Source organism: Leptonotus elevatus, chromosome 5 (assembly GCF_054856555.1).
Source record: "Leptonotus elevatus isolate MCC_2025b chromosome 5, RoL_Lele_1.0, whole genome shotgun sequence".
In the NCBI taxonomy this organism is placed as follows: Eukaryota; Metazoa; Chordata; class Actinopteri; order Syngnathiformes; family Syngnathidae; genus Leptonotus; species Leptonotus elevatus.
This window is the reverse complement of record NC_141243.1, coordinates 27,933,761-27,960,196: the sequence shown is the minus strand read 5'-3', so window position 1 is coordinate 27,960,196 and position 26,436 is coordinate 27,933,761. Positions and strand designations below refer to the sequence as shown.

General features: G+C 39.5%; 2 protein-coding genes across 5 annotated transcripts in view; one reads left to right on the top strand and one right to left on the bottom strand.

Moving 5' to 3' along the window:
* Nucleotides 1-10,784, top strand: part of LOC147174829 (uncharacterized) — an 11,690-nt gene extending 906 nt beyond the window's left edge. The window contains exons 2-7 of one of the 3 annotated variants that reach the window (XM_086075133.1): nucleotides 451-628; nucleotides 4,725-8,883; nucleotides 8,961-9,014; nucleotides 9,097-9,147; nucleotides 9,221-9,253; nucleotides 10,110-10,784. In XM_086075133.1, the coding sequence (XP_085931259.1) occupies nucleotides 8,514-8,883; nucleotides 8,961-8,977 (387 nt within the window). In that variant the 5' untranslated portion in view covers nucleotides 451-628; nucleotides 4,725-8,513 and the 3' untranslated portion in view covers nucleotides 8,978-9,014; nucleotides 9,097-9,147; nucleotides 9,221-9,253; nucleotides 10,110-10,784. Of the gene's footprint in view, nucleotides 1-450; nucleotides 629-4,724; nucleotides 8,884-8,960; nucleotides 9,015-9,096; nucleotides 9,148-9,220 lie in introns of all 3 variants that reach the window. The other 2 variants (XM_086075134.1, XM_086075132.1) reach the window with 2 other exon arrangements.
* Nucleotides 1-26,436, bottom strand: part of ptar1 (protein prenyltransferase alpha subunit repeat containing 1) — a 92,994-nt gene that overhangs the window by 17,432 nt on the left and 49,126 nt on the right. For both annotated transcript variants that reach the window (XM_086075129.1, XM_086075130.1), the window contains 2 exons: nucleotides 4,769-5,006; nucleotides 2,817-3,172 (listed from right to left, as the gene is read on the bottom strand). In XM_086075129.1, coding sequence (XP_085931255.1) covers nucleotides 2,817-3,172; nucleotides 4,769-5,006 — 594 coding nt within the window. The remainder of the gene's footprint in view (nucleotides 1-2,816; nucleotides 3,173-4,768; nucleotides 5,007-26,436) is intronic.

Genomic DNA, 26,436 nt, shown 5'->3' with positions numbered 1-26,436 from the left:
CACCAGTAACTGTGACTGCGCCTTATAAATACGGTGCACTTATGGTCGTGAAAATACGGCATATTCAAACAGAAAGGGGCACATCCAAAATTATTCTTACCCTTCTCAAATACAGAACACAACAGAAAAGCATTTATTGGTTATCACAACAAATGAAACACATGTTATAGTTGCTGATCAGCTTTTGCATGACGGCTGATATTTTTGCTCATTCATCTTTAGCAATAAATTCTTCTTGTAATCACCCTGATTTCTAATTCCCTCCAGAGATTTTAAACTAAATTCAAGTCTGGATTCTCTGAGCAAAAACTTATATATTTTTGTACATTTGTTTATGTCACAGATGAAAATAAATTATTGTGCCAAGCAGTTTGTCTTTTATTTTTAGAAAACTCTGCATATGAATTTTACAAAATTTTCACATCAATAATAAAGCCTTTTGCTGTTCAGGTAAAAACAGGACATGTGGAACAGCCTCTCTGAGACAGATCCTTGTGGGCCTGCACCACCTCAGGAACGGAGGAGACTCCTCCATTTTCATCTTCTGGTTTCACATCTTCAATAGTAAAGAAAATATAAGTAGCTTATAAGTGACAAACATACAAAGTAGTTTTTTGTTTTTAATCAGGTAAGCTGTGTTTGACATATGATTTGTAGAGTTAACAAATGAGCAATAAACATTATAACAATCACAGATGAAAGTTATTTACAAATATTTTAATTCCCAACTATCACAAATTTAATCTCTATTATCTACATCCAAGATGTAGGGGAAGCAGCTACTGTAAATACATTTGACGCCCAGTCCTGCTTGTATGTGAAGCGAATGCAAGGGTTTCTTTATGAGTAAAAAAAACAACAAAACTTCATACTAACAGCTATCCCAGTGAGCCGTATATGTGTGTGTTTCGACTGCCAACAACATAGCTTCATGAATGAGTCAGGTATCAGACTATTAGAGCTAGCTAGCATGGCTAAGCCATACTGAGTGAGTGATTACGCTAATGGTAATGGTTAGACCAAAGCACCGGATAAACGATAGATCAAGGGTTGCTTTTAGATAAATATAAGATATAATTAAAACTGAAAAGTTAAAAAAATAGCAATATTTACCTCGATGCTGGCGGCGACTGTATAATGAGCCAGGAAAAGTCAGACGGACATTGTCACACCCCCATTCCTAGGTGACCAATGAACGTTGTTGCAGCGGCTTCCAAGATGACCAATGAAAAGGCTTCTATCATCGGTTGAGCGGAGGACCCCGCCCACACAAGACAGAAAAAGATTTGCAACCGCAAAACAAATTTGGAACCAAAAGTCAGGAGTTGCACAGAAAAAAAACCCTCAAAACTTGCTTGCAAAAGTTTTTTGTTTTTTTTGCTAATCTTTTTTTTTTATTTGAAATCCCTTTTTTGTTTAATTGAAAATTTTTTGAGGTTGCAAATCAAACAGACAAATTTCTCTCCGTATTAGCAGCGCGTTTTTTTTGCTATGGGCAATGTGGGCGACCGACCGCCCAATGTGCAGGCGCACAGGCGCCATAAAAAAAAATTTGGGAAAAATAAACCTTGCTATTTTTCGACTACCTCACATTTCCATGTGGAGTAAGTGCGGTTGTGCCCTCATCGTAACGTCAACTTGCTGCGGAGGCAAGTGAGAGAGGGGAGTGGGCAGGTGGGCAATTTGCGACTGCAGAAGTGGAGGGGGCGAGGGAAAAACAAACTTGTTTACGTCACGTGACTCTGGTTGATTGACGGCCCGGTGAAAGGACGGCGTTAGCAGTCTATGATGTCGAGACTCAAGACTTAATTAAATGAAGAGGATGGATCAAAAGTACAACTGAAAGGAAGCCAGTTTAGGGGAAAAAAGGAGATTAGGAATAGAAAAGGTTGGCTGATTTCTGAGTGCATGATGAGAGTGACAGTGAGAGTTGGCTATCAGCTATTTATTAGCCTCTTGCTAATATGTTGCTACAAAACTCGACTGTATTTCATTTGGTATTTAGTTTTGCTGGACTAGCAACTATTAGAATTGAGGCATCATGTGATGGCACTATATTTCACCCATAGGCAACCTAGTTTAGTTTGTAGTGTTTACAACACAACACAGGGCGCAAATCGAGCCAGAACCGCCCCTGACTGTTAGTTTTGGTTATTCACAAAAAAATCTATTTTTGTTTTAAAAAGTGTTAATTGATGTAGTATTGCTTGTACTTTTCATTATTATTTTGTCCTCAAAGTTCTAGCAAAAATAAATTTTTGAACTTGTTAAAATGTATTTAGCAAAATTCAATTTTTGTGAGTCACAGATGTGACAGCATATTTGTCTCAGTATCTCTGAGAAGGGAAGTGAAAAAGCTAAACTACTTACTCTATACAGTATATGCTGACAGAGCTAACCTAAAAAAATAATCTCCCATAATTTGTAAGGTCTCGATTGCTTCAGCTCAAATAATTGTTGTGTGGATGTCACACAAATGACGGGAGAATGGCCCTTATTCACATATTGCTATGGATGCACCAAATATTGGTAAGTCTATAAGCAATCAGGTCACTGACGGTCAGATCCATATATGGCACTTTGAACAGGAAGTGATGTGACAATATGCAAATGTTGGGTTGATTCTCTTTTATCTTTTATCTCTTTTAGGTTGCATACCACATTATTATATCTAACAAAAAAAATGAGGCTAGTGAAAATGCACAGTGGCTAGTAACTCTGGAATACCACTAGCCACAGTTGATGGTGAGCAAAAAAGTTAATGTCAAGCCATGATATTATTATTATTATATGTAATAGTCACTTGGGAACCTCACCTGTGACTCCACAGGGTCTCATGTCCAGGGAAAGACCGGATCAGGTCTGAGCATAATTCCATCTCGTGGTGGAAGTACTCAAACAGTTTTGCTAATTCAAGGTCCCTCTCATCTTCTTCCATTGTCTCTATTCCTGATTGCTCCCCATTAGCCAGGAGAGTGACAGAGGGTAAGAGGTAGCTGGTAGGCACGACTCTGAACTGATGCTGGGGTGAGCAGTTTTTGCCAGGAGCTGGTGTCAAAGACAACTCTTCGATTAGCTTCTTGAGCAGGAATTGACGGTAGTGAAAGCCACTATGATCCGATACATGCAACGACACCCATTGACGCATTGTGGACAGCTCATCATGGAAAACCTTAAAGGGAACAAAACACAGGGCCTTATAAATACTTGACATTTACCTTCAGATCAGAGCTACTGGTATACTTTATAATTGTCAATTACAGTGGCTACAAGCGCCATGACACTAACATCTCTTTCCCATATGAGCTCAGTGCTGGAGCTGGGGTTCACTGCCAGTTCAATCCATGCTTTGTGGAGCTCCAAAACAATGTCGTGCCGAATGTGATGTCACCTAGCTTAGCATTAATTTAGAACAATCTATTGTAAATTTCATCAATAAAAGCTAAACATAAAATAATTTTCGTTAACACACATTTTTCACCGGACTAAAACTAGACTAGATTAGACTAAAACACTCAATAATAAACAATTGGGACTAAATCAATATGCATTTTTGTCAAGTAGTGAAGACGAGACGAAAGAGTACTTCACTTAATAAAAACTGGGCTACAATCTATGGACATTTTAGTTCATGAACAAAAACGAGACGGAAATATGATTTTGTAAAATCTTGTCGCTGCTAATCTGTCACTGTGAAACTGTCATGTGACACAGTGAAACACCCCCTTTCAAATCTGCAGCTAGCGAGTGCAACATGCACAAACATGGTGTGGTGTGGCTCAGTGGTAGAGCGATCGTTTTTCGAGGTTGTGGGTTCGATCCCATGCCATTGTGACCACGTCGAAGTATTTTTGAGCAAGATACTGAACCTCTAGTTGCTACTGATGCTGGGTCATCAGTAGGTGAGTAGTCGAATGCAAAGCACTTTGATGGCCTTGTAAGGTGGGAAAGCGCTATATAAATGAAGTACAATTTACCATTCAAGGTGAAAGGTTAAAAAAAAAAAGAAGAGTAAATTATCTTTATAACGTAAAATTTAACCCAACGGCTATAATGTTCCAACAATAATGTTAATCTGACCGCTAACTAATGCTGGCTAATTTACTAGCTCATAGCATGGAGCCCTAGTAGCCACTTGTTTATATACTGTAATTGTGTCAAGTTGTTTTTCATCAAAAAGATGTGAACATTTGATGTAAAATTGTTTTAGATCCCAAATGTTCAACATTATCTGCTGACAAAAAATATATACAGGGGTAAAATGATCGTCCTGACTAAAACTAGATTAAAACATTGACTGTTTTTGTTGATAATAAATAATAATAATAATAAAAATAAAATGTTGTTTTTTTTGGTACTAAAACAAAGACTAACAAGCGTGATTGAAAAATTAACACTAGAACAATCAAATAACGGCTATAACGTTCCAACAATAATGTTAATCTGATCGTTAACTAATGATGGCTAATTTACTAGCTCATAGCATGGAGCCCTAGTAGCCACTTGTTTATATACTGTAATTGTGTCAAGTTGTTTTTCATCAAAAAGATGTGAACATTTTATGTAAAATCGTTTTAGATTAAAACATTGACCGTTTTTGTTGATTAAAACTAGATTAATAAAATAATGGTTTTTTTTGGTATTAAAACAAAGACTAACAAGCGTGATTGAAAATTAACATTAGAACAATCAAGTAACTGTAATTTCCCGAATTTTCTGCACAGTATTTTGGACAACACCAAGAGACTGCCAAGAGGCCCCTACATACCTTGACATTGCCTTTTGCCATGTGTTGCAGCACCCAAATGCGGTGCGACCATGCATTGTAGTTGCTGGGATAACTACATGCAGCATCAGAGCAGACATTCAGCTCTTTGTGGAGTATTTCGGCAAGATGGTAACTGAACTGATGACTCCCTTCTACATCTGCCTGATCTGCTTCACCGTGCTTTCCAAAGCAATCCACAGCTGAGAGCCCTCTCAGGATTTGCTGCAGCACCCAGCGTCTGCAACGAGGCATCAGCTACTGATTATAATTTTCTATCATTTGTTGTTGGTAAACCATCATCTACTCACTAACTTAATAAAGATATACATTTATTAGTAGGTACCTTTAAATTATGATAATCTTACAACACACAAATAAAATACAATATTTGTTGTTAGATGTCGATACCATGGTGTCTTTGTGGAATTGAGGTTTTGGTTGAACCCAAAAGAGGAAAACAGGCTGAAGGTACAATGAGGAACATTGTGGAAGAAGAACAGAGAGTACAGTGCGGAATAACAAGCACTTAGGATGCAATGGTCAAAAAGGCCTGCTCAACCTGAGACCCCATTGCAATCCCGTGTACTGATTTTCAATTTTGCTATTTGGAAAATAAATTGACTGACCAAATTCATCCATTGTGAGAATAAGTAAAAAACGTTGTGGCCTAAAATGTACCCAAAAATTAGTATTTTGGATGGGAAGTAATTAATCCTATTTTGCCTGTGATTGACACACCTCAAATTTTCTCCTCAGAATTAAGGTGGCGTGTGACCAGGAGTCCAGAGATCACCCCACATCGTACACTGTGAAACTTCTGGGTATAGGTTTGTAAATTCAACAAGAAAGGTGTTGATAAACTTAAAAAATAACAATGGATTTTTGCCTCACAATTTGGAGTCAAATCTGCGGATTAGTTTCATTACAGTACCATTTAGAATTTGATTTAGATGCTAAATGACAGGATCGGGGTGGAGGGTAGAGGGGGAGTAGAATGTACTAATTAACTAATTGAATCCCACCCATTTTCACAATCCCACATATTTTACCAGATTTTGACTGATTTGCAGGGCCCACATATTATGTTATATTGCTATATAAACATGAAAGATGAGACTCTCTTCTTTCAGCAGAAACAAATATTTAACTTTTTTCCGTTCGTGAGTAATCAGCATTAGAACATTTTCTTCAGAAATTAAGAGAAAATTAACTTTTTGTAAAAGCAAGCATTTCAAGCATAATTTCAAGTATGACACTACTATTTTTTTTGCTTTTGTGACAGCTCAAATATCTCAATAATGTGTTCCTTCTACAAAACAACATTACAAAAAAGGCTTTTTATAGGAAAATAATTTATTTGCACATAAAACTATTGAACCTTAGAAATGTATCGTGAACAAAAGTGCAAGAGTTCAGTTTGTGTGTACATGCCGTGTGTCCGCGTGTCCTCCACCCTACAAATTACATATTTTGTGTGTGTGTGTGTGTGATATAAAATAAAGCATATTGCCTTGGTGCAAAGGCACAAGTCTCACACCACCTGTTAGTCTCACTGAGTTTCCTTGGCACATGCACTTTTCTGCGGCTTGGCTTTTGTGGTGGTGGGTGGCAAATGTTCAAGTTTGTGCTTGTGTATTGTTGCAAACCGAATTGGTGAGTCTGTCATGTAGGGAGCTCTGCAACTTCTCACACCCTCAACATCAGCATTCCTTCCTCCGCTGGTGGCTGTGATGAAGGTCTGAAGTGAGAGAGAGGGAGAGGGAGTGCGAGCTCTTTGGCTACTAGATGCATGGCTTCTGGGTGGACAATCTGTAATTTATAGAAATATGTACAATGACCACACTTTTTTCAATGTTTTATTATTGTTGTTGCTATAGACTTACATTTCCCAATCTCTCTCTCTCTCTGTCTCACACACACACGCACGCACACACACACACACACGCACACACAGTTACACCATTCATTCCTCAGTGCTAAGCATTCAACCTCTGCCTATCTAGCTGCACATTTACGCGGCATGTTTTCATTCACATCTACAAAATGCATGAACCGTACATATATTATTAGTATTACTGGCAACTTTATAGTATAGTGGGGCATGTAAATGTGCACAAAGTGACTGATGAGGGCATGAATGGGAAATTGAAAGCGAGTTAGCATTTACCTCCTCATTCGAGTGGGTCCGGCGATGTCTTGCTGCTGGTGTGCTAGAAGGCACATACTAGTCAAGCATATTCGGATCCAAATCCGGATCACATTCATGGACTTCGCCGTCGTCTCCGGCGAAGCGAAAGCCGCATGGGCGGCAGTGGCAATGTCATCATCATCATCATCATCTTGGCTGAAATAAAAGTCTCCGGCGAGCATATTTGGGACTGCAGTGAAGCTAGCCGCCTCTTCTTTTTACGGAGTCAAGCCAGCCGCTTTTCATTTCAAGTTCGCCCTTTTCTAGGATTTACGGTAGTGTGCGCGAAGGGATGATGGCGCAGAGCACGTCATCCGGTTTTCAAAATAAAATAGTTTTTCAAAATAAAATTGAATGGAAAAGCAGTTTAAAAGATGTTTTAACTATTAACAGTTTCACTATATCAACACCAATTCACGTTGTGGGGGGAATAGGTTGCATTACCTGGTATTGAGCAATAGCGTTGATATTTACAATATTAAGTTAATTTAAAACGAAGGACAGATTGAAATGGAATAAAAAATAAAAAAAAGAGGTGTGCATTATCTAGCAGACATGCCACTATGAGCCAGTATGAATTTGGGGTCAATAGGTCACATGACCTGAAAGCTATTGAGCAAAAATGCTAGTATTTGCTGGGAAAAAAAATCATAAAAAATTATTGGAGACCTGAAAATAAAAAATGAGGTGTGGAAAATCCATCAGACACGCCACTACAATGCAGCACTGATTTGGCGTCAATAGGTCACATGACTTGGAAGCTATTGAGCTAAAATGCTATTTTTTGCAGGAAAAAAAATCATTGAAAATAAGTGGAGACCTAATATTAAAAATTAAAAGGTGTGCATTATCGAGCAGACATGCCACTATGAAGCTGCACTGATTTGGGGTCAATAAGGTCACATAACCTGGAAGCTATTGAGCAAAAATGCAAATATTTGCAATGAAAAAATAATAATAATAATAAGCGGAGACCTAATATTAAAAATGAAAACGTGTGCATCATCCAGCAGACATGCCACTACGATGCAGTACAATTTTTGCACATTCACAGGGGTCATACATTTGACCCCTTTTCTTAGACGATATATTCAATTGAGTTCAAACTTGGCCTGTATCATCTCAACAACTGGGGAAAAAATCTTGAGTTTTCAAAATATTATGACGGGGGCAGGGCCTCAAACTTTGCATTTCATATTTGCTTCGCCACAAAAGACCAAATGTTTATTAACTCTCCTGTACATGCGCCATAAAATCCCGAACTTTTCATGTATGTTAACTCTTTGACTGCCATAAACGTTATATAACGTTTAGTAAAAACCTACGGAGGGGCGCCGAAGACGTTAAAAGACGTTCACTATGTTTTTTTTTGTTTTTTTGGAAACGGGTGAAGGAAAGCCTTGGGCAGCTGTGCTGAAAGTATCAAGCAGATCTAGTTAGTATAATGACTTGTTTTGGCCCCTAGATGGCAGCGATGACTCTCTTTGCACAAGGTTGGGTGGGCGTCAGTAGCAGAAGACGTGAGGCGGAGCTAGAGTGTTGAGGAGAGTGGAGACAATGGAAGAGGAAGCAAAAATGGCGACCGGTGGAAAGCAGCTCACGCTTGATCGTTTTTTTCAAAAAAGAGAAGCATCAACCAGTGCTAAATTGAACGTTGATGATGGCAATGATGATGATGGTGACTACGAGGTTGACGCCGAAGTTGCAGCTTTGACGCGACGTCTTCGGCCACGTCATAAAGCGACACCGGTTAGCGATGCTAACGCCGGAAAACGTGGTGCACGACCAAGCACTTCTGCAAACGCGGACGTTGATTCGGACGATGAAGAGTACCCTGAGTCCGATGGATATTCTTCGGAGGAGTGGGTACAGTCTGATCTCAGAGACAGTGATTCGGACAGTATTTCATCCTCAGAAGACTGTGAAGGTAAGCGCAAACTTGCTATGAGATACTTTTCCGGCACGCTGCTAGCACCTCGTGTAACGTGAATGTACAATTCATAGATCGTGGATCGTGCTAACAGCGACGTCCCACTGCAGTTTCCACGACAAAGAGAGGTATAAACGTGTTTTCAATACACCGCAACAACAAAAGAAAACGGTCTTTCGATATTATTGTAATTGTATATATTTCTTTCAGTTGTAGCTCATCGGGCTCAAGGTGACGCGTCTCACAGTGAGCAGAATAAAGGTAAAAAAAAAAAAGATTCTCCAACACAGCACTAGTAAAATATTTGATGGTAAATGTCTTCTATAATTTACAGAATGTACATCAACCAGTGGATCCAAGAAAAAAGGTAAACATATATATTTATATATTGAAATGTATATTTGCAGATCCCAAAAATTCTGGCTGGCATGAAGCAGGCTGGCAGCCAAACACGAACTTCTCCAGCACATTGCTGACCAAACAAACCTCTATGCACGTCAGTCTATGCAGAAGCAGACTGAAAGTCTGCCACACTGAAGGAGTCGTGCTTGGAAGCCAGTGTCTGTGTCCGAACTTAAAACTTTTTTTGCACTCCAATTTCTTACTGGGTATATAAACAAGCCCAGTATAGAAATGTATTGGACTCAAGATTAAATTGAAACAACACCATTTTTCAGTCGCGCGATGCCTCGAAACCGCTTCCAGCTCATCTGGAGTTTCCTACATTTTAACAATAACGAGAGACACAGTTCAGACGACAAACTATTCAAAATCCGTCCTGTGTTCAATCATATTGTAAAAAAATTCAAAGAACTGTTCCAACCCGGGAGGAATGTGTGTATTGATGAGGGAATGATGAATTTTCAGGGACGTCTATCGTTCAAAGTTTACAACCCCCAAAAACCGATCAAATATGGAATCAAGTCATACATCCTGTGTGACTCCCAAACAGGATATTGTTTCAATATGCAACCCTATGTAGGTACCAGTTGTTCTCTGCCTGATACCGTTTTCAATTTGCTGTGTTTTGGACTACAATTCCACGATGAATGGAGTGGATAAGATGGATCAAAACATCTCTTACCACCCATTCACGCGGAAGACGTTGAAATGGCACAAAAAATTTGTTGCATATCTGTTTCAAATATGTATGTTCAATGCCTTTACCCTGCACAAAGCAAAACATCCTGGGAAGTGTCAACATTTTTTGGGAGTTTATCCAGCAGGTGGTGAGAGGGTGGCTCTTACCACAAGACCAGGAGGAGGACGTTGCTACAAGCATACAAACGGAAGGACATGAGGAAGCCAGACAGAACACCAGGTCACCGTATAACGATCCTGAAAGTCGACTTGATGGCAACATGGCCAAACACACACTGCAATACATACCTGCTACCCCCCGGAAAAACAAGCCAGCAAGAAAGTGTAGGGTCTGCACGCGAAGGGGCATTCGCAGCGAAACAAATCTGTGGTGCAAATCCTGCTGCGTCCCCTTGCACCCAGGGGAATGTTACACTATATACACACCAAAAAAAATGTGTGTAGTTGAAACATCCACACAATTGTAAATAGTAACACATACACACACCACACATGCACAGTTGCACACATTTGTAAATAGTTTGCCAAATTGTGTTGTCAAATTATTACACTGTTGAATGTTGAATGTAAATAAACTGTTATTTTGCTATCAAAAAACACTTTTTCATTCTTGGTGGTAGTGTTTTATAGAAGTAAAGCACTATTTAGGTGTTTGTGGCATCATTCATGGACAAAAGAAGTGTAAAATTCAATAGAGTGCATGAAATAATATCGTTTCACTAAAAGCTTGATTTCTCCGTATTTTGGTCCAAAACAAGCGCATTTGGGTGAAACTAACCATTTTCTATTGTTGATTACTGAAGAACGGAATAAGGTAGAAACAAACTTTTTTTCTGATGAAAGATGAGAGGTCAATCTTTCATTTGGTCGTATGTGTGTTTCCATAGTCCAAACAGAACATTTTCTGTGGACCTTGAAAGATCCGTCAAAATGCTTAAATCGGCTGGCACTCACAATATCCCTTTTCTGAAAACGTCTGGCAGTCAAAGAGTTAATAGTATCAACCTGAAGGCATCTATATGATAATATTCAGTTATATCTATATCGCCACCTAGTGGTGATTTTTTTTCCATTTTTTCCATTTTCCTCTATTGCACCGAGCCCGTGAAAATGGTCCAGTTGAAAATGTGTTACAGAAGCCACATTGATCATGCCCCACACCAAATATTGTGACTTTTCGGCAAAGGGCGTGGCCATGACGCTAATGCAAAGTCTGACAATAAAAGCTGCTTTAAATTGACCCAGATGATCCTATCTTCTCCAAATTTCACACATTTGATGAGAGTCCAGTCCTGAAGACATGTACGAACTTATATTTCATCGTACTGATAGCGCCACCTAATGACGATTTTTTAAAAGTTTTTTTTCTTCGACGTTTTTCTCCAAACACGTTAACTGGATCTACCTCATGTTGACATCAAAAGAGTGTTTAGGCCTTCATTATGTCACAACACAAAGTTTGTGAGTTTACGCGAATTATGCTGAGCGTGGCAAGGCATTGTTCGCCAAGAATACAACGCCGATTTGGAGGGCCTAAACATGGCACAGAAACTTATGAAACTTGGTAAACACATCTGGCACTTGCACCCACTACAAATTTTTAACGAAGCAGCCCCGGTTGTACGTTTACGCAAGATCTATGAAAATATTTTGGTATATGAGGGAGCCCAAGACCTACAAAAAAGTATTTTGGAGCCATAAACTAAAACGAACAGAAAGTGAGCTACGAATTTCTAAATTTCCATTCTTTGGCCGATTTCTCCTACACGATACGATTGACCTCATACATTGTCTAGACCTGGCCCATCAACAGGGGAAAAAATCTTTACTTTTACAAATACTATTTGACGGGGGCAGGGCATAATTTTTTGTGTTTCATATTTCCTTCGCCATGAAAGAGGAAATGCGTAACTCCTTAGTACATGCTCTAAAAAAATCCCAAACTTTACATGTTTGTTTCTAGTCACGACCTGAAGGGGCTGTGAGCTGATCCCTGATGTACCTACCTCCACTTTAAATCCTCCGTCACACCTACATCACACTTCACCACTGTCTTACAGCCCGAATACATGTCCTGTACATACTTAAACATACTTTAAAACAGCCGACGGGAACTTCGTTCAGCGCTTTTGCTTCCGATCCTCTCCTGCTTCACTTTTTCCCCTCGTCTGGCCCAGAACTGACAAAAGGACTCCCCCGTGCCGTGCCATGTTTTCCATCCCCGTGGCATCTCTGTTCCCTGAACGACCAAGGGTCTCGGAGTTGGCGATCGCACCAAACCGCTGCCGTGCTCCAAACCCCGGCGCGCACCCCACCCGCCAGACTGACTTCTTCTTCTTTTTTCCGTGACCCTGTGTGTCACCCAGTGACCACAGTTTGGACTCTGGCAGCGCGCAATCCCCGTGCGTCAACCCGTACCTGCTCCATCCTCCAAGTGTTCCGTCGCAGCGCAAGTTGGTTCAACGGCTGGTCTCCCTCGGGACGCAGGCACACAGCGGATCTCGGCCTCAGCAGCTGGATTTGGGCAGCTGAGACGCGGACCTCCCTCGCGCGCCAAGAGTACAACTCCGGCTGAAGCCCCGAACTCGCCTGAAAGCACCATCCACCTTGAGCCGATCTGCACCGCCCCTCATCTGCCGGGAGCCCCGAGCTGCGTCGCACCTCATCTAACTGTGGAATATTTAATTTTATTTTTATTTTATTTATTTTTTACTTTGCCTTTTTGGGAGCAATTTTTTCTTCAATCGACCTTCCCTCCGCTAGCTCGATTCAACCCACTCCAGTAAGTTGCACGTCTCATAGCCAATTTGACATATTGCTGGTGCAACTTCCATTTCAAATATCTCACAGATTTGGCAAATCAAACCTTTCCTTTCTACCTTGTTAAATTGTTATTTTCTTATTTCAATTAGCTTAATTTGTATCCCTTTTCTTTTCACCGTATGATAGTTGGGTAGGAAGTGTTTTGATTCTGTATGTGTAACCGTAGTGAATAAATGCATGTTTTTCTAAATCTAGTTCAGTCTCAATCGTGCTTGTGTCCGAGTGGATTAGTAATTATTTTATTAATACAAAGAACCACAAACATTGAATGTGGCGACTTAAGATTATGAATAAATAAATGAGGATTTGGATTTTATTCGTTGTGTTTCTCCAAAACTGAAAGTAAACAGAACGTGGTGCCCCTATTATAGGCGATTGAGGGAATTACGACTTCCTCAAGCGCCGATCAAATTACTAATTCGTCTAAAAAGACATCAATTATCGCTACACATTTGATGAGAGTCAAGGTCTGAATACATCTACGAATTTATATTTATTCGTACTGATAGCACCACCTACTGGCAATTATTATTTTTATTATTTTTTATTTTTTATTCAACTTTTTTCTCCAACCACGTTAACTGGATCTACCTCATATTTGCTCAGAAGAGTGTTTAGGCCTTCATGATGTCATAACACGAAGTTTGTGAGTTTTCGTGAATTGCTGTGGGCGTGGCAAGGTACTGTTCGCCAAGAAAACAACGCCAATTTTGAGGGCCCAAACATGCACAGAAGGCTGATTTTTGAGGGTCTAACAAAAAAACAATCCATAATATGTAAAGGTTTATTATGCCATTTTCAAATAATTTCTGCTTCAAATGTGCAACTACCAAAACGTGCCAGTACCCCAACAGCTCTAGTTTTTTGTTGTTTTTCTTTTTGTTTTGACTTGTTACAGATCAGTCAAGTTTCTTTCTTTTTTTTATCTTGGCACCAGGCTTTCTCTTTTGGATCTTATTGCTGTTATCTGACAATGACCCTGCCCAACACGTCAATGGTGTCTAGCGGATGTTCTATTAAATTAATTAGCTTTAACTGTAATGGGCTTAATAACCCAATTAAACGAAGTAAAATACTGCGCCATTTCCACCAACTTGGTGCTCAGGCAAGAGACTTATCTCAAATTAAAAGACCTTCCTAAATTGAGGAGGGGATGGATAGGTCAGACTTATCACTCTTCATTTCAAGGCAAATCACGAGGTGTGGCTATTTTACTTCATAAATCTGTGCCCTTTGTTAATTTCAGCACTCTCTCTGACCCTTATGGTAGGTTTATTATAGTTGCTGGCAAGATTCAAAACACTCTGGTGGTTTTGGCTAATATTTATGCTCCTAATTGTGACAATTTTCTTTTTTTAAACACCTTTTTCAAAATGTTCATGATCTGTCATCTCACCACTTGATATTAGGTGGTGACTTCAATTGTTGGCTTAATCCTCTGCTGGATTGCTCTTCTTGCTCTTCTGCTAAAGTAATCCAGCCTTTTATGAAATAATTTGCTGTTACTGATGCCTGGCGCTTTCTTAACCCATCTAAAAGGGAATATTTGTTTTTCTCTCATGTCGACCACACTTTTACCCACGTTGATTTTTTTTTTTGGTCGATGATAGATTACTCTTATCGCTGCATGCTTGTAAATATGATGCCATTGTTATTTCATATGATCCTATCTCTATGGATATTTGTTTTAAAAATGTTACTTTTATGCGTGCGCCATGGCGTATTAATGCACGTTTTCTTCTAAATGAGGATTTTGTTAAATTTAATTCACAACAAATTTCCTTTTTTTTGGACGTTAACATAACACCTGACGTGTCAGCTTCAGTACTATGGGAGACCTTGAAAGCATATATTAGAGGTGAGATCATTTCATACACAGCATATGAGAACAAACTTAGAAAGGGGAAACTGACATGTTTGACACGGCGTATATCTGAACTGGATTGGCTGTACGCCACTAGGAAAACCCCAGAGCTCTATAAAGAACGCCTATGTCTACAAGCAGAATTTGATCCTTTGATGACACACCGTACTACTGAACTCCTCCTCCAAATCAGGTCTCAATTTTTTTGCGCATGGGGATACAGCCAGTAAATTATTAGCACATCAATTACGTCAGACTTCAACATCTCATCAAATTCCCCAAATCCAAACAAATTCCGGGATTACCACCACATAATTCAGCAAAATTGATGATGTGTTTAAGGAATTTTATGTGTGTCTGTTCATCTGGTCAACTAGGCAATCCTGATTTGAACAAGTTTTTTTTGAAAATGTAGACATTCCTTTGCTAGATTATTTGGCTGCAGAAAGGCTGGAGGTGCCTATAACTATTGTTGAACTTGATGCTGCAGTGTCATCGCTTCAATCTGGGAGGAGTCCACGGCCAGATGGTTGGGCTGCGAGTTCTACAAAAAGTTCTGTTTTAAACTTGCCCCCTTACTATTGGATATGTTTAGCGAATCATTTGCATATGGCCACCTTCCTTAAACTCTCAATCAAGCATTAATTTCTCTTTTGTTAAAAAAAGGCAAGGACCCATTGGTGTGCACTTCATATCGTCCAATTAGTTTATTGAATGTTGACTTTAAATTGCTGTCTAAATTACTGCCGTTACACTTGGAATCTACCTTACCATCTATTACATCTTTGGACCAAACAGGATTTATTCGGAACTTACATTCTTTCTCCAATATGAGGCGTTTATTCAATGTGCTTTATAATCTCTTCTAACACCCATAAAGCAGTCATAGCACTGGATGCCAAAAGACGTTCGACAGGGTGGAGTGGGATTACTTATTTTATGTCCCGAGAAGATTTAGTTTAAAACACAATTTTGTCACATGGATTAAATTGCTTTATTTTGCTCCGCAAGCCTCAGCTAAAACAAACAATGTTCAATCTAAATATTTCCATCTCCATCGATGTACGAGACAAGGTTGTCCCATTGCCATTGAACCACTTTCTATAGCCCTTTGATCCAACCCCCTTATCACAGGAATATTCAGATATGGTATTCAAGTGAAAGTCTCTCTTTACGCAGCTGACTTTCTTTTATATGTCTCTAACTTGTCCATTTCAATTTACGCTAACTTCGCCACATTGAATTAATTCGGCAAATTATCTGGGTATAAATTTAAGCAAAAGTGAGATATTTCCTATAAATGCTGCTGGTAAGACTTTTCCCTTTAAAGTTACCTTACACAGTTTTGTTTATCTTGGAATTCATGTTACACTTAAATTTGGGGTCCTTTATAAAGCTAATTTTGCTCCCCTGTTGACTCAAATACAAAACGACTTTGAACGGTGGTCTCTGCTTAATTTATCTTTAGCTGCTCGTGTCAATGATGTTAAGATGAAAATGCTCCCGAGGTTCTCCTATTTGTTTAAGTGCATACCACTCTTTCTTCGTCAGTCATTTTTCCGTAAATTAGATAGTTTGATTTAATCTTTCATATGGAACAAGAAGGTCCCTAGAATGCGCAAAAAAATATTTACAAAGGTCAAAACCACTTGGGGGGGCTGGCTCTACCAAACTTTAGTTTCTATTACTGGGCCTCCAACATTAGTGTTCTTAAATATTGGCTTCAATATGAGGATGTTGACTTTCTTCTGGCATGGTTGGCAATGGAGGTGAGCTCCACAGAACCAGTGACCTTGAAAGCTTTAGTGCACTCTCCTATCCATTCCTCTACGGCACTCTATGCTAAGAATGTGGTTATCAGAGCTACGCTTAGAATTTGGGTTCAGTTAAAGCGCTACTTTGGCTCACAGACTACTTCCATCCATGCTCCATTGGCAGCTAACCATGTTTTTCCTCCCTCCCTTTTAGATAATACTTTCCTAGAGTGGACACGCTTATTTATTAGTACTTTCAGAGATTTGTACATTAATAATGTTTTATTTTTTCAGACAAATTTTCACTCCAGAAACATCTTTTTTTTTAGACACTTACAAGTCCGCAGCTTTGTTCGCAATACTTTTCCTAGTTTTAGTCATTTACCTCCTGACACTGCTTTGGCGGGGTTTTTGATACCGATTGATATTTAAAAAAGCTATATTTCGCATATCTATAATATGGAGGAGGACCTGGGTCTGACAATTGCTAAGGAAGAGTGTTCAGAGATTTTAAGACGGGTACATCAATCCTCTATCTGTGCAAGACACAGTCTTACTCAATGTAAAATTGTACACCGTATCTATTACACTAAGGCCCGTTTGGCTAAGATTTATGACAACGTAACCCCAAACTGTGATAGATGCCAACGGTCCTCTGCAAACTTAATTCATACACTCTGGCTTTATCCGTCCTTAAACGAATATTGGATGCATATTTTTGATACTTTATCGGTTGTGTTTGGTGAATTATTTTTTAACAAAGTGCTTTGAGTGCTTTTGCCTTCCTTGTCTTAATCTAAAAAGGATGTGCTATCTTTCGCCACTCTGCTAGCCAACAGATTAATTGTAATTAACTGGAAATCTCAGTTGCCGCCTTGTCATACCCGCTGGATTTGAGATACACTTAACTTTCTTAAATTAGAGAAAATTAGACTGTCGTTAATCGGCCGCTCTATTGAGTTGGGGAGCTTATGGGGTCCATTTCTGGCATTTGTCAAGAAGTCTGACTTGCAACTCCCATCTGACTGAGATGCTTTGAATATTTAGAAATTGTGTTTAATTATTCGCTGTGATTGAGGTGGGGTCATTGATATTACTACTTTGATTTCAGATGCCTTTTGCATTCTGTATTGTTTATGTCTGCTTGTTAGTGTTTGATTATTGTTGTTCTTTTTTTATTTTTGTATTATTCATTTGTAGTTGCTCCTTATAGAATTCTTGATTTGTTATATTGTGATGACCACCTTATAGTTTTGTTTGTTGTTGTTTTCATAAGAAAATGTGAACTTTGTACACCATGTAAATGTTTCTGATACTATTGTATTCACTCAAAAATTTCTTAAACAAAGTTTGAAAAAAATCGATATCGTAATACCACACGAATCCTGGAGGACACAAGACCACCCTAGGTGTCCCATAAAAAAGGTCTGATCAAAATCTGATTTTGCATGTCAAAATAAAAGCCCAGTTATTTCGCCATATTCCACTGTCATCACACATGATTTAAATAAAATCATTAAAAATGAGCAATTCGATATTGTAATACCACACCAGTCCTGGAGGTCATTAGACCACCCCAGACATCCCACAAAAAAGCTCCTATCAAAAGCTGATGTTGCATGCCAAAATAAAAGCCCAGTTAATTCGCCATGTTTCACTGTCATCACGCCTGATTTAAAAAAATCATTACAAATTATCAATTCTATATCGTAATACCACACCAGTCCTGGAGGACACCAGACCACCCCAGGTGTACCACAAAAAAAGGTCACATCAAAATCGGATGTTGCATACCAAAATAAAAGCCCAGTTAATTCGCCATATTTCACTGTCAATAACGCCTGATTTAAAAAAAATCATTACAAATTAGAAATTCGATATCGTAATACCACACCAGTCCTGGAAGACACTCGACCACCCCATGTGTCCTACAGAAGAGGTCCCATTAAAATCTGATGTTGTATGTCGAAATGAAAGCCCAGTGTATTGTAAGGACAAATGCACTTGGTAAGTCATTTTAGCAAAGAGCTAAAATCTCAGACTAAGTGGGTGTGTGAAACTTATTTGAGTTCTCTGGCAACATTCGCCACAATTTGATGTAAAGTGGGTTTAAAGGTGCATTGTGGATTTTAAAATGCTAATGTTAAAGCTTTTTCTACATAAAATACATGCTCCACCAATGCCAAGAGTACATACAGAGTACAAAGAGCCCTGACTTTTTAACTGTGACTACACCAATCAGCTTGTATCTTTTCTCTGTTAACCCGAATAAATTAGCATAACAAAAAAACATTTGATAATCGGTTGCCTCACTTTTTTTGAGTTGTGGCCTAATTTTTTTTGAGTTGATCAACTCAAAAGTTTAAGTTTTGCAGAACTTGAATGGTTTGATTACACCAAATTATTTTTTTGATACCTCGTTACTTAGAAGGCTTTCTGAGAATCCCGGGAATACTGGAGCCTATCCCAGCTGTCTTCGGGAAGTAGGCGGGGTGCACCCTGAACTGGTTGCCAGCCAATCGCAGGGCACACAGACAATCTAGGGACAAGTCAGTGTTCAATTAACATACCATGCATATTTTTCGGAATGTGGGAGAAAACCCACGCAGGAACGTAAAGAACATTCAACCTTCAGCCAGGAAGGCCGGATTCGATCTCACAACTTCTAAACTAGGAGGCAGACATGTTGACCATTTGGCCACCATGCTGCCTGCTATGAGCATACGTTTATAATCTAACATAAATAATTATTAATTTATTCAAACCAGATAGGAAACTGAGAACAAATTATCATTTACAATGTCAACTATGTGGCTAAAATAAAACTACAAATAAAACTAGTATAGTTCCATTTAATCAAAACTTTTTAGTACAAATTACTCAAAAATGAGTACTCATCAAACTTTGCACATCTGGCTCGGCGAAAAATTTGATATTATGAAGTTGCCATAAAAACGTTACATATAGCGCCCCCTAGCGTGGAAAAATATGCACCAATCCTGGCACATTTGAACGAGGGCTACGAAAATTGGCAGGTACGTGAAGCGGCCCGAGACACACAAAAAAGTCAGTAGAAGCCATATCCTAAAATGTACAGGAAGTGAGCTATGAATTTTTGAATGTCCAATTTTGGCCCATTCACTGTGGTTATTCTTTGCCAACAGTTTTCTTCTGATTTACTTCTAACTTGGCATGTATCATCTCAAGTCCTGGGACAACCAGTGGGGAAAAAAATCTTGACTTTTTGAAATACTATATGACGAGGGCGGGGCATCAAATTTTGCCTTTAATATTTCCTTCATCAAAAAAGAGGAAATGCTTAATAACTCCGCTGTACAAGCTCCAAAAAATCCCAAACTTCTCATGCATCTTAATAGCCACGGACTGACAACATCTATATGATAATATTCGATTATATACGTAGCGCCTCCTAGTGGTGACAAGAAATGCCATACTTTACATTTTTATCTATTGTGCCGAGCCTGTTTGAGGGTTCCACAGTTGAAATTTTGTCAGAAATGATGTTGGTTGTAAGATGTTGATCATGCCCCACACTGAATATTATAAGTTTTTGCCAAAGGGCGTGGCCGTTACGGTGTCGCAAAGTCTCATGATTTAGCGTGACAAAAAAAGCTGCGTTAACTTGACCCAGATGATCCTATCTTCTCAAAATTTCACACATTTGATGAGAGTCCAGGTCTGAATACATCTAAGAACTTATATTTATTCGTACTGATAGCGCCACCTAATTGCAATTTTTTTTTAAACGTTTTTTTCTTCGATGTTTTTCCTCCAACCACGTTAATTGGATCTACCTCATATTTGCTCAGAAGAGTGTTTAGGCCTTCATGTTACAACACGAAGTTTGCGACTTTTCGTGAATCACTGTGGGCGGGGCTACGCACTGTTTTCCAAGAAAACAATGCCAATTTTGAGGGCCTAAACATGCACAGAAACTCATGAAACTTGGCACACACATCTGGCCTGGCAAAATGAGCAATATTTTTTCATGTATTGTGCGATTTTTACAAAAATTACTCACTAGCGCCCCCTAGAATTTTTTAACGAAGCAGCCCTGGTTGTATGTTTAAGCAAGATCTCCGGAAAAAAATTGGTATTTGAGGGAGTCCAAGACCTACAAAAAAGTCTCTGGGACTCAAATGCTTAAATGAACAGGAAGTGAGCTACGAATTTTTGAATGTCCGATTTTTGCCAATTTTTGAACATTTACAGGGGGCATACTCTTGCTCATTTCTCCTACACGTTTGATCCAATTGACTTCAATCTTGGCCTGGACCATGTCAAGACCTGGGCCATCAACAGGGGAAAACGTTTTCTAAATACTATATGACTGGGCGGGGCATATTTTGTGCTTCATATTTACTACGCTATGAAAGACAAAATAAATAACTCCCCGGCACATGCTCCAAAAATTCCCAAACTTCACTTGTATGTTTATAGTCACGACCTGAAGGTATCTCAATGACAATAGTCCGTTATAAATACAGTACCACCTTGGGTCGACAAAAATAAATAAATTACGAAACATAAGGTATTTTGTCCAAAATTTGGATACTCTTTATAAGTTTGATAACTAAGTATTTTTTTATTAATTTTTTTACTTTCCACAACTCAAAATGTATTCATTCATTTTTTTATGCCCTCTATGGACAATAAAAGCAGTATTGTGCTTTTATTTGTTTTCATTTTTAATGTTTTTTTTTTATTTATTTTTTTTATGAGGCATGATGACAGTGAAATATGGCAAATTAACTGGGCTTTTATTTTGACATGTAACATCAGATTTTGAGGGGACCTTTTCTGTGGGATACTTGGGGTGGTCTATATTAAAATATAGGTTGTTGATTTTGCTTGCTCACGTGCTCCAAAGGTTTCCTGGCTGCAATCGGGTACACACCAATAAATAAGACACACACACAGTCCATTATAGGTCACATATTTTGTTGTATCGTTTAGACTTTTCCATAATGTAAAGTTAATGGCATTTGAGGGGGCAGGTCCGAGGGGGGCAGACATTGCCTTTGTAGGGAACTGCACACACATATAGGATTTTTGCATAACCTAACAGGGGGTGGGATGAACTGACCATTAGGACAGTTCAACAGGGGGACTGTTAGATTAGGTCTCTTAATGATTTGATATGTGACTTGAGCTAGGCGTGTTGTGGCTAGCTTGACGTGGATGGCCCGGAGTTGCGGTGTCCGCCACGACTCACAATCTTTTCTTACTACAATCATCAAAAGTAATCCAATAGTACATACAAAATTGTACAGTAATTTCTGGACTATAAGTCACACCTGACTATAAGCCGTGATAGCTAAATTTGGGGAATACTCAAGTTTGTTACACATATAAGCCGCACACGACTTTAAGCCGCAGGTCTTTTAATGTTACAACACCGGGTTCCCGCTACTTTCTTTTCCATAATGAGGGCGCAAATTGCTCACTTGGTTTGTTTTGCTCTGCCCCCTTGTGATCTGAGGGATAAGCTGCACCTTTGTATTAGCCGCAGGGTCAAATGCAAGTGAAAAAAGTAGCGGCTTATAGTCAAAAAATGTTTGTAAATATTGTTCAGCAATGTTGTAAAACACTATTATGTTTATTGTATACACTGTTTTTATGACTTTGGCAATGACGCGACACCTCTACCTCGAAACCAGGAAATGGCCGTGTGTAACGGTTGCTCCGTGATTTGTTTCTTCTTTGGTACAATTAAGTAAAAAAAAAAAAAAAAGTTTTTTCTTCAGTTGTTGCTTCAAGTCTTTCCGGTGCACTGCTGTTGATATAGCGTTGCAAGCTGGAGTTCTGCGGCTGTGTTGAGCAATATCAGTCGCTCAGGACGAAGGTGGCGAACAAATTAGGTGGTGGCGAGCGCCTCAAAATTTTCTACATAGGAAAAACCCTGATTAGTCTGTGACTTTTTCTTTTGCTGTGCTTTGGCCCGGGAGGTTGTGCCTCTCCAAGCCACTTCATCCCAAGTTAAGGGAGACTTGTTTTTTCTCCACCCAGCGCTTCTTCACCCTTGCGCTTCTTGATCCCTTAAGATTTCGCCGGGGAGCTGCATTTATTTGTCCTCCTGCGAACAAATTAGGTGGTGGCGAGCGCCTCAAAATTTTCTACATAGGAAAAACCCTGATTAGCCTGTGACTTTTTTTTTTGCCTTTGCTTTTTGCTCTTTGTTTTTGTCTTTGGCCCCAGAGCCCCCCACTGCCTCACCAAACCGCTCTGATTACAAGTGTTAAGTTTTTGTCCTTTTTGGGGTCGCTGCTGAGTTCCTAGTGCTGCTCTGCCTCCTACTTCCACCTTTCCATTTATTTTCCTGAAAGAACCTGCAGCGCGTTTTGCGAGTGTGCGAGACGTGGCAGATTAGTGCTGTGCAATTAATCCAAATTCAATTACGATTTCAATTATTATCCTCCACAATTACAAAATTGCCATAATCGTATAAAAGTGATTATTAATAATAGGGGTGAAACGAGTCCTAGTAATTTCTGCCACGGATACCCGCTGAGATAGTCTGACGTGCTCCTCTATTCAGAGTTTGTGAACAACGGCAATCTAAGTTCCCCTAACTGATATGACAGACATAAGTAACAGAAAGTTCTCAAGTAGCGTTACGCTTTAGTTAAGAGTGCTAAGACATAATTATGTTGACATTGTATTGTACGGCGCCTGTTGCCAGCGTTTAGCGGCGACTGCTAGCTAACAGCAGCAAGCTAGCCGTGCTAGCTAGCAGCGGTAAAGTGCTCGAGCCATCTGATTACTTTTCAAAGGCGTAAATACTACAGCCCGTAGACAGCTGGGGTAAGCTCCAGCGCGCCCGCGACCTTCGTGAGGATTAGCGGTTCAGAAAATGGATTGATGGACTGCGCATACTTGATGCCTTGATGCCTGACTAAATTTGCCGCTCCTACTGATCACTTATCAAACCAAGCTTACTCAAATGTACTATTTATTTAGCCGACAAAATCGCGAACGTGGGTCTGACGTCACTTAACTCTGACTGCCAAGCATTTTCAGAAAACAAAACATGTGGGTGCCAGCTGATTTAAGCATTTTTTTATTTGATTTTTTCTTAATTTTGACTGATCTTTCAAGGTCCACAGAAAATGTTGTGTTTGGACTATGGAAACACACATACTACTAAATGAAAGATTGAACTCTCATCTTTCATCAGAATTTTTTTTTTGTTTCTACCTTATTCCGTTTTTCAGTAATCAACAATAGAAAATAGGTTAGTTTCACCCAAATGCTCTGTTTTGGACCAAAATACGGAGAAATCAAGCTTTTTGTGAAACGATATTATTGCATGCACTCTAGTGAATTTGACACCTTTTTTTTCCATGAATGATGCCACAAACACCTAAACAGTGCTTTACTTCTGTAAAACACTACCACCAACAATGAAAAAGTTTTTTTTGATAGCAAAATAAGTTTATTTACATTCAATAGTGTAACAATTTGACAAAACAATTTGGCAAACTATTTACAAATATGTGCAACTGTGGTACTATTTACAATTGTGTGGATGTTTCAACTACACAATTTTTCTTTTTGTGTGGTTTATTGTGTGAAACTCCCCTGCATGCAAGGGGACGCAGCAGGATTTGCACCACAGATTAGTTTCACTGCGATTGCCCCTTCGCGTGCAGACCCTACACAACACTTTCTTGCCGGCCTTTTTTTCCGGGGAGTAGCAGGTATATACTGCAGTGTATGTTTGGCCATGTTATCATCAAGTCTACTCTCAGGATCATGATACGGTGACCTGGTGTTACATCTGGCTTCCTCATGTCCTTCAGTTCCTATACCGAGTGGTAAGAGATGTTCTGATCCATTTTATCCACTCCATTCATGGTGGCATCGTTGTCCAGAACCAGTGTCTTCTCCGTGATCAGACTGTACCCACTCCTCCGATGAATATGCATTGGACTCTGGGTACTCTTCATCGTCCGATTGAACGTCTGCCTGTGCAGAAGTGCTCGGTTGTGCACCACGTTTTCCGCCGTTAGCATCGCTAGCCGGTGAGGCTTTACGACATGATCGAAGCCGCCGCGTCAACGCTTCCAACTTCGGCGTCAACCTCGGAGTCACCATCATCAATGTGCTCTTTAGCATTGGTCGATGCTTTTCGTCTTTGAAAAAAATGCTCAAGCGTGAGCTGCTTGCAACCGATCGCCATTTTTGCTTCCTCAGCCATTCTCCCCTCAACACTCTCGCTCTGCCTCACGTCTTCTACTACTGACTCCTACCCGATCTTGTCCAAAGAGAGACATCGCTGCCATCTAGTGCCCATAAATAGTCATTATACTAACTCAATCTGCTTGATACTTTCAGCACAGGTGGCCAAGGCTTTCCTCCACCCGTTTCCCCCAAAAAACCAAAAAAACATAGTGAACGTCTTTTAACGTCTTTGGCGGCACTCATTTGGATTTTACGAAACGTTATTAAACGTTTTTAGCGGTCAAAGAGTTAAGTTCCATTGTCAAAAATCTATGGGGAGAGATTTGTTTAAAATCTCACTGTTTCAGAGGAAAATAGTTTGCTGACAAGCAGAGTTTAAGTAAAAAATAAATTTAAAAACTGAAACCCAGTTGGTTGTTAATTATTACATGCAAATGTGTTTTTTGTCTTCTGTATTTATAATTGTTCTTTACCAAGAAAGTATATACAGGTATATTTTTATTTCTATTATACCAATTATTCGCTAGAATTTTCATAAGTATATCCGAAAACCAAAATATTCGATAGCTGCAGCCCTAATAATATTACCATATTTTCACGGCCATAAGGTATTATAAGGCGCAGTTACAGTTACTGGTGCTATTTCTGTGTGTAACACACACATAAGCCGCACAGCACTATTGGGCGCACGCATGGTTAAACATACTCTGGCTCAAAACAAATGGTAGCATGCCATTATGCTAAAACATATGCTAGTGCTAGCGCATGTTTTTAAAAAGGCAGCGAACTGAACAAAACTGAGTGCGGTTGAAGTAACAATGTAAACAGTGAGTTCAGTTGTACTTGAAGTATATAACAATGTACTCACGATGCTTTTGATCAACCCAAATCCACAAATCAGTCATATTCCTTTGATCTTCTGTGTCAGAACAAAGAACTGGGCAAGTTCTCCATCAAACACGCCGTCTCATTGTCAGAGTCAGTCTCGTTGTCGTGTCCTCGGAAATTATGCCGGCTTTCACGATCCATTGACAAATTGTGGCATAGCTTGCACTGTGCTGCCTCCCAGTCTTGGTAAAGCTGTGTTCGCCAGCCTCCCGGAATGATAGCAAGCTCTGCGTTCATTTGCCTAACTTTATTTTTCACAGCGGCTGAGAGATGTGCGCATTTGAGTCACGGAGATAAGGAAGGAAAGGTGACGCGTGGGAAAAAACAATCTGGTGTCTTTAATATGTGGAGTGATCTGTTAAGCTACACTTGGACTACTTCAAAGTGATTTTTGCGATGCCTGTTGCTGTAAGTGCACGTTGTTCAATAAAGCATTTAAAAAAGAAAGGAAAAAAAGGAAACAATACCCTATTGTATGTAGTAGTTTAGCCCGGACACCACTTTGCATTTGGTATGTTCCATCTCCCTCACTTCCTGCGCGAGCAGACTGCTCTGTTTTGGAGGGAGTTGTCAATCAAACAATTAACTTGTATGTGGCTCGTTAAGCTCTGAAACAAGCAGAAAAGAAAAAAATAGGACACATGCTCACTGAACATGCATGCTTTAGCACCATGGCATAAGTTTGAACACAACAAGTCACGATTGGCAGGGCGAACACGTGGGGGTGGGGCAGGGGGAAAGGGAGAGGAGGGGCTGGAGAACTCGCCACCAAGTTGACTCTTTCACGCTTTCATGTCTGTCCTTAGTCAAGTCCAACTTTCTTGTATGTAATGTGTGTGCGGAAAGACCTCTAACACACACAGATTTTGGACCTTGGTCGACATACAAGGCGCACCTCACTATTAGGCGCACCAT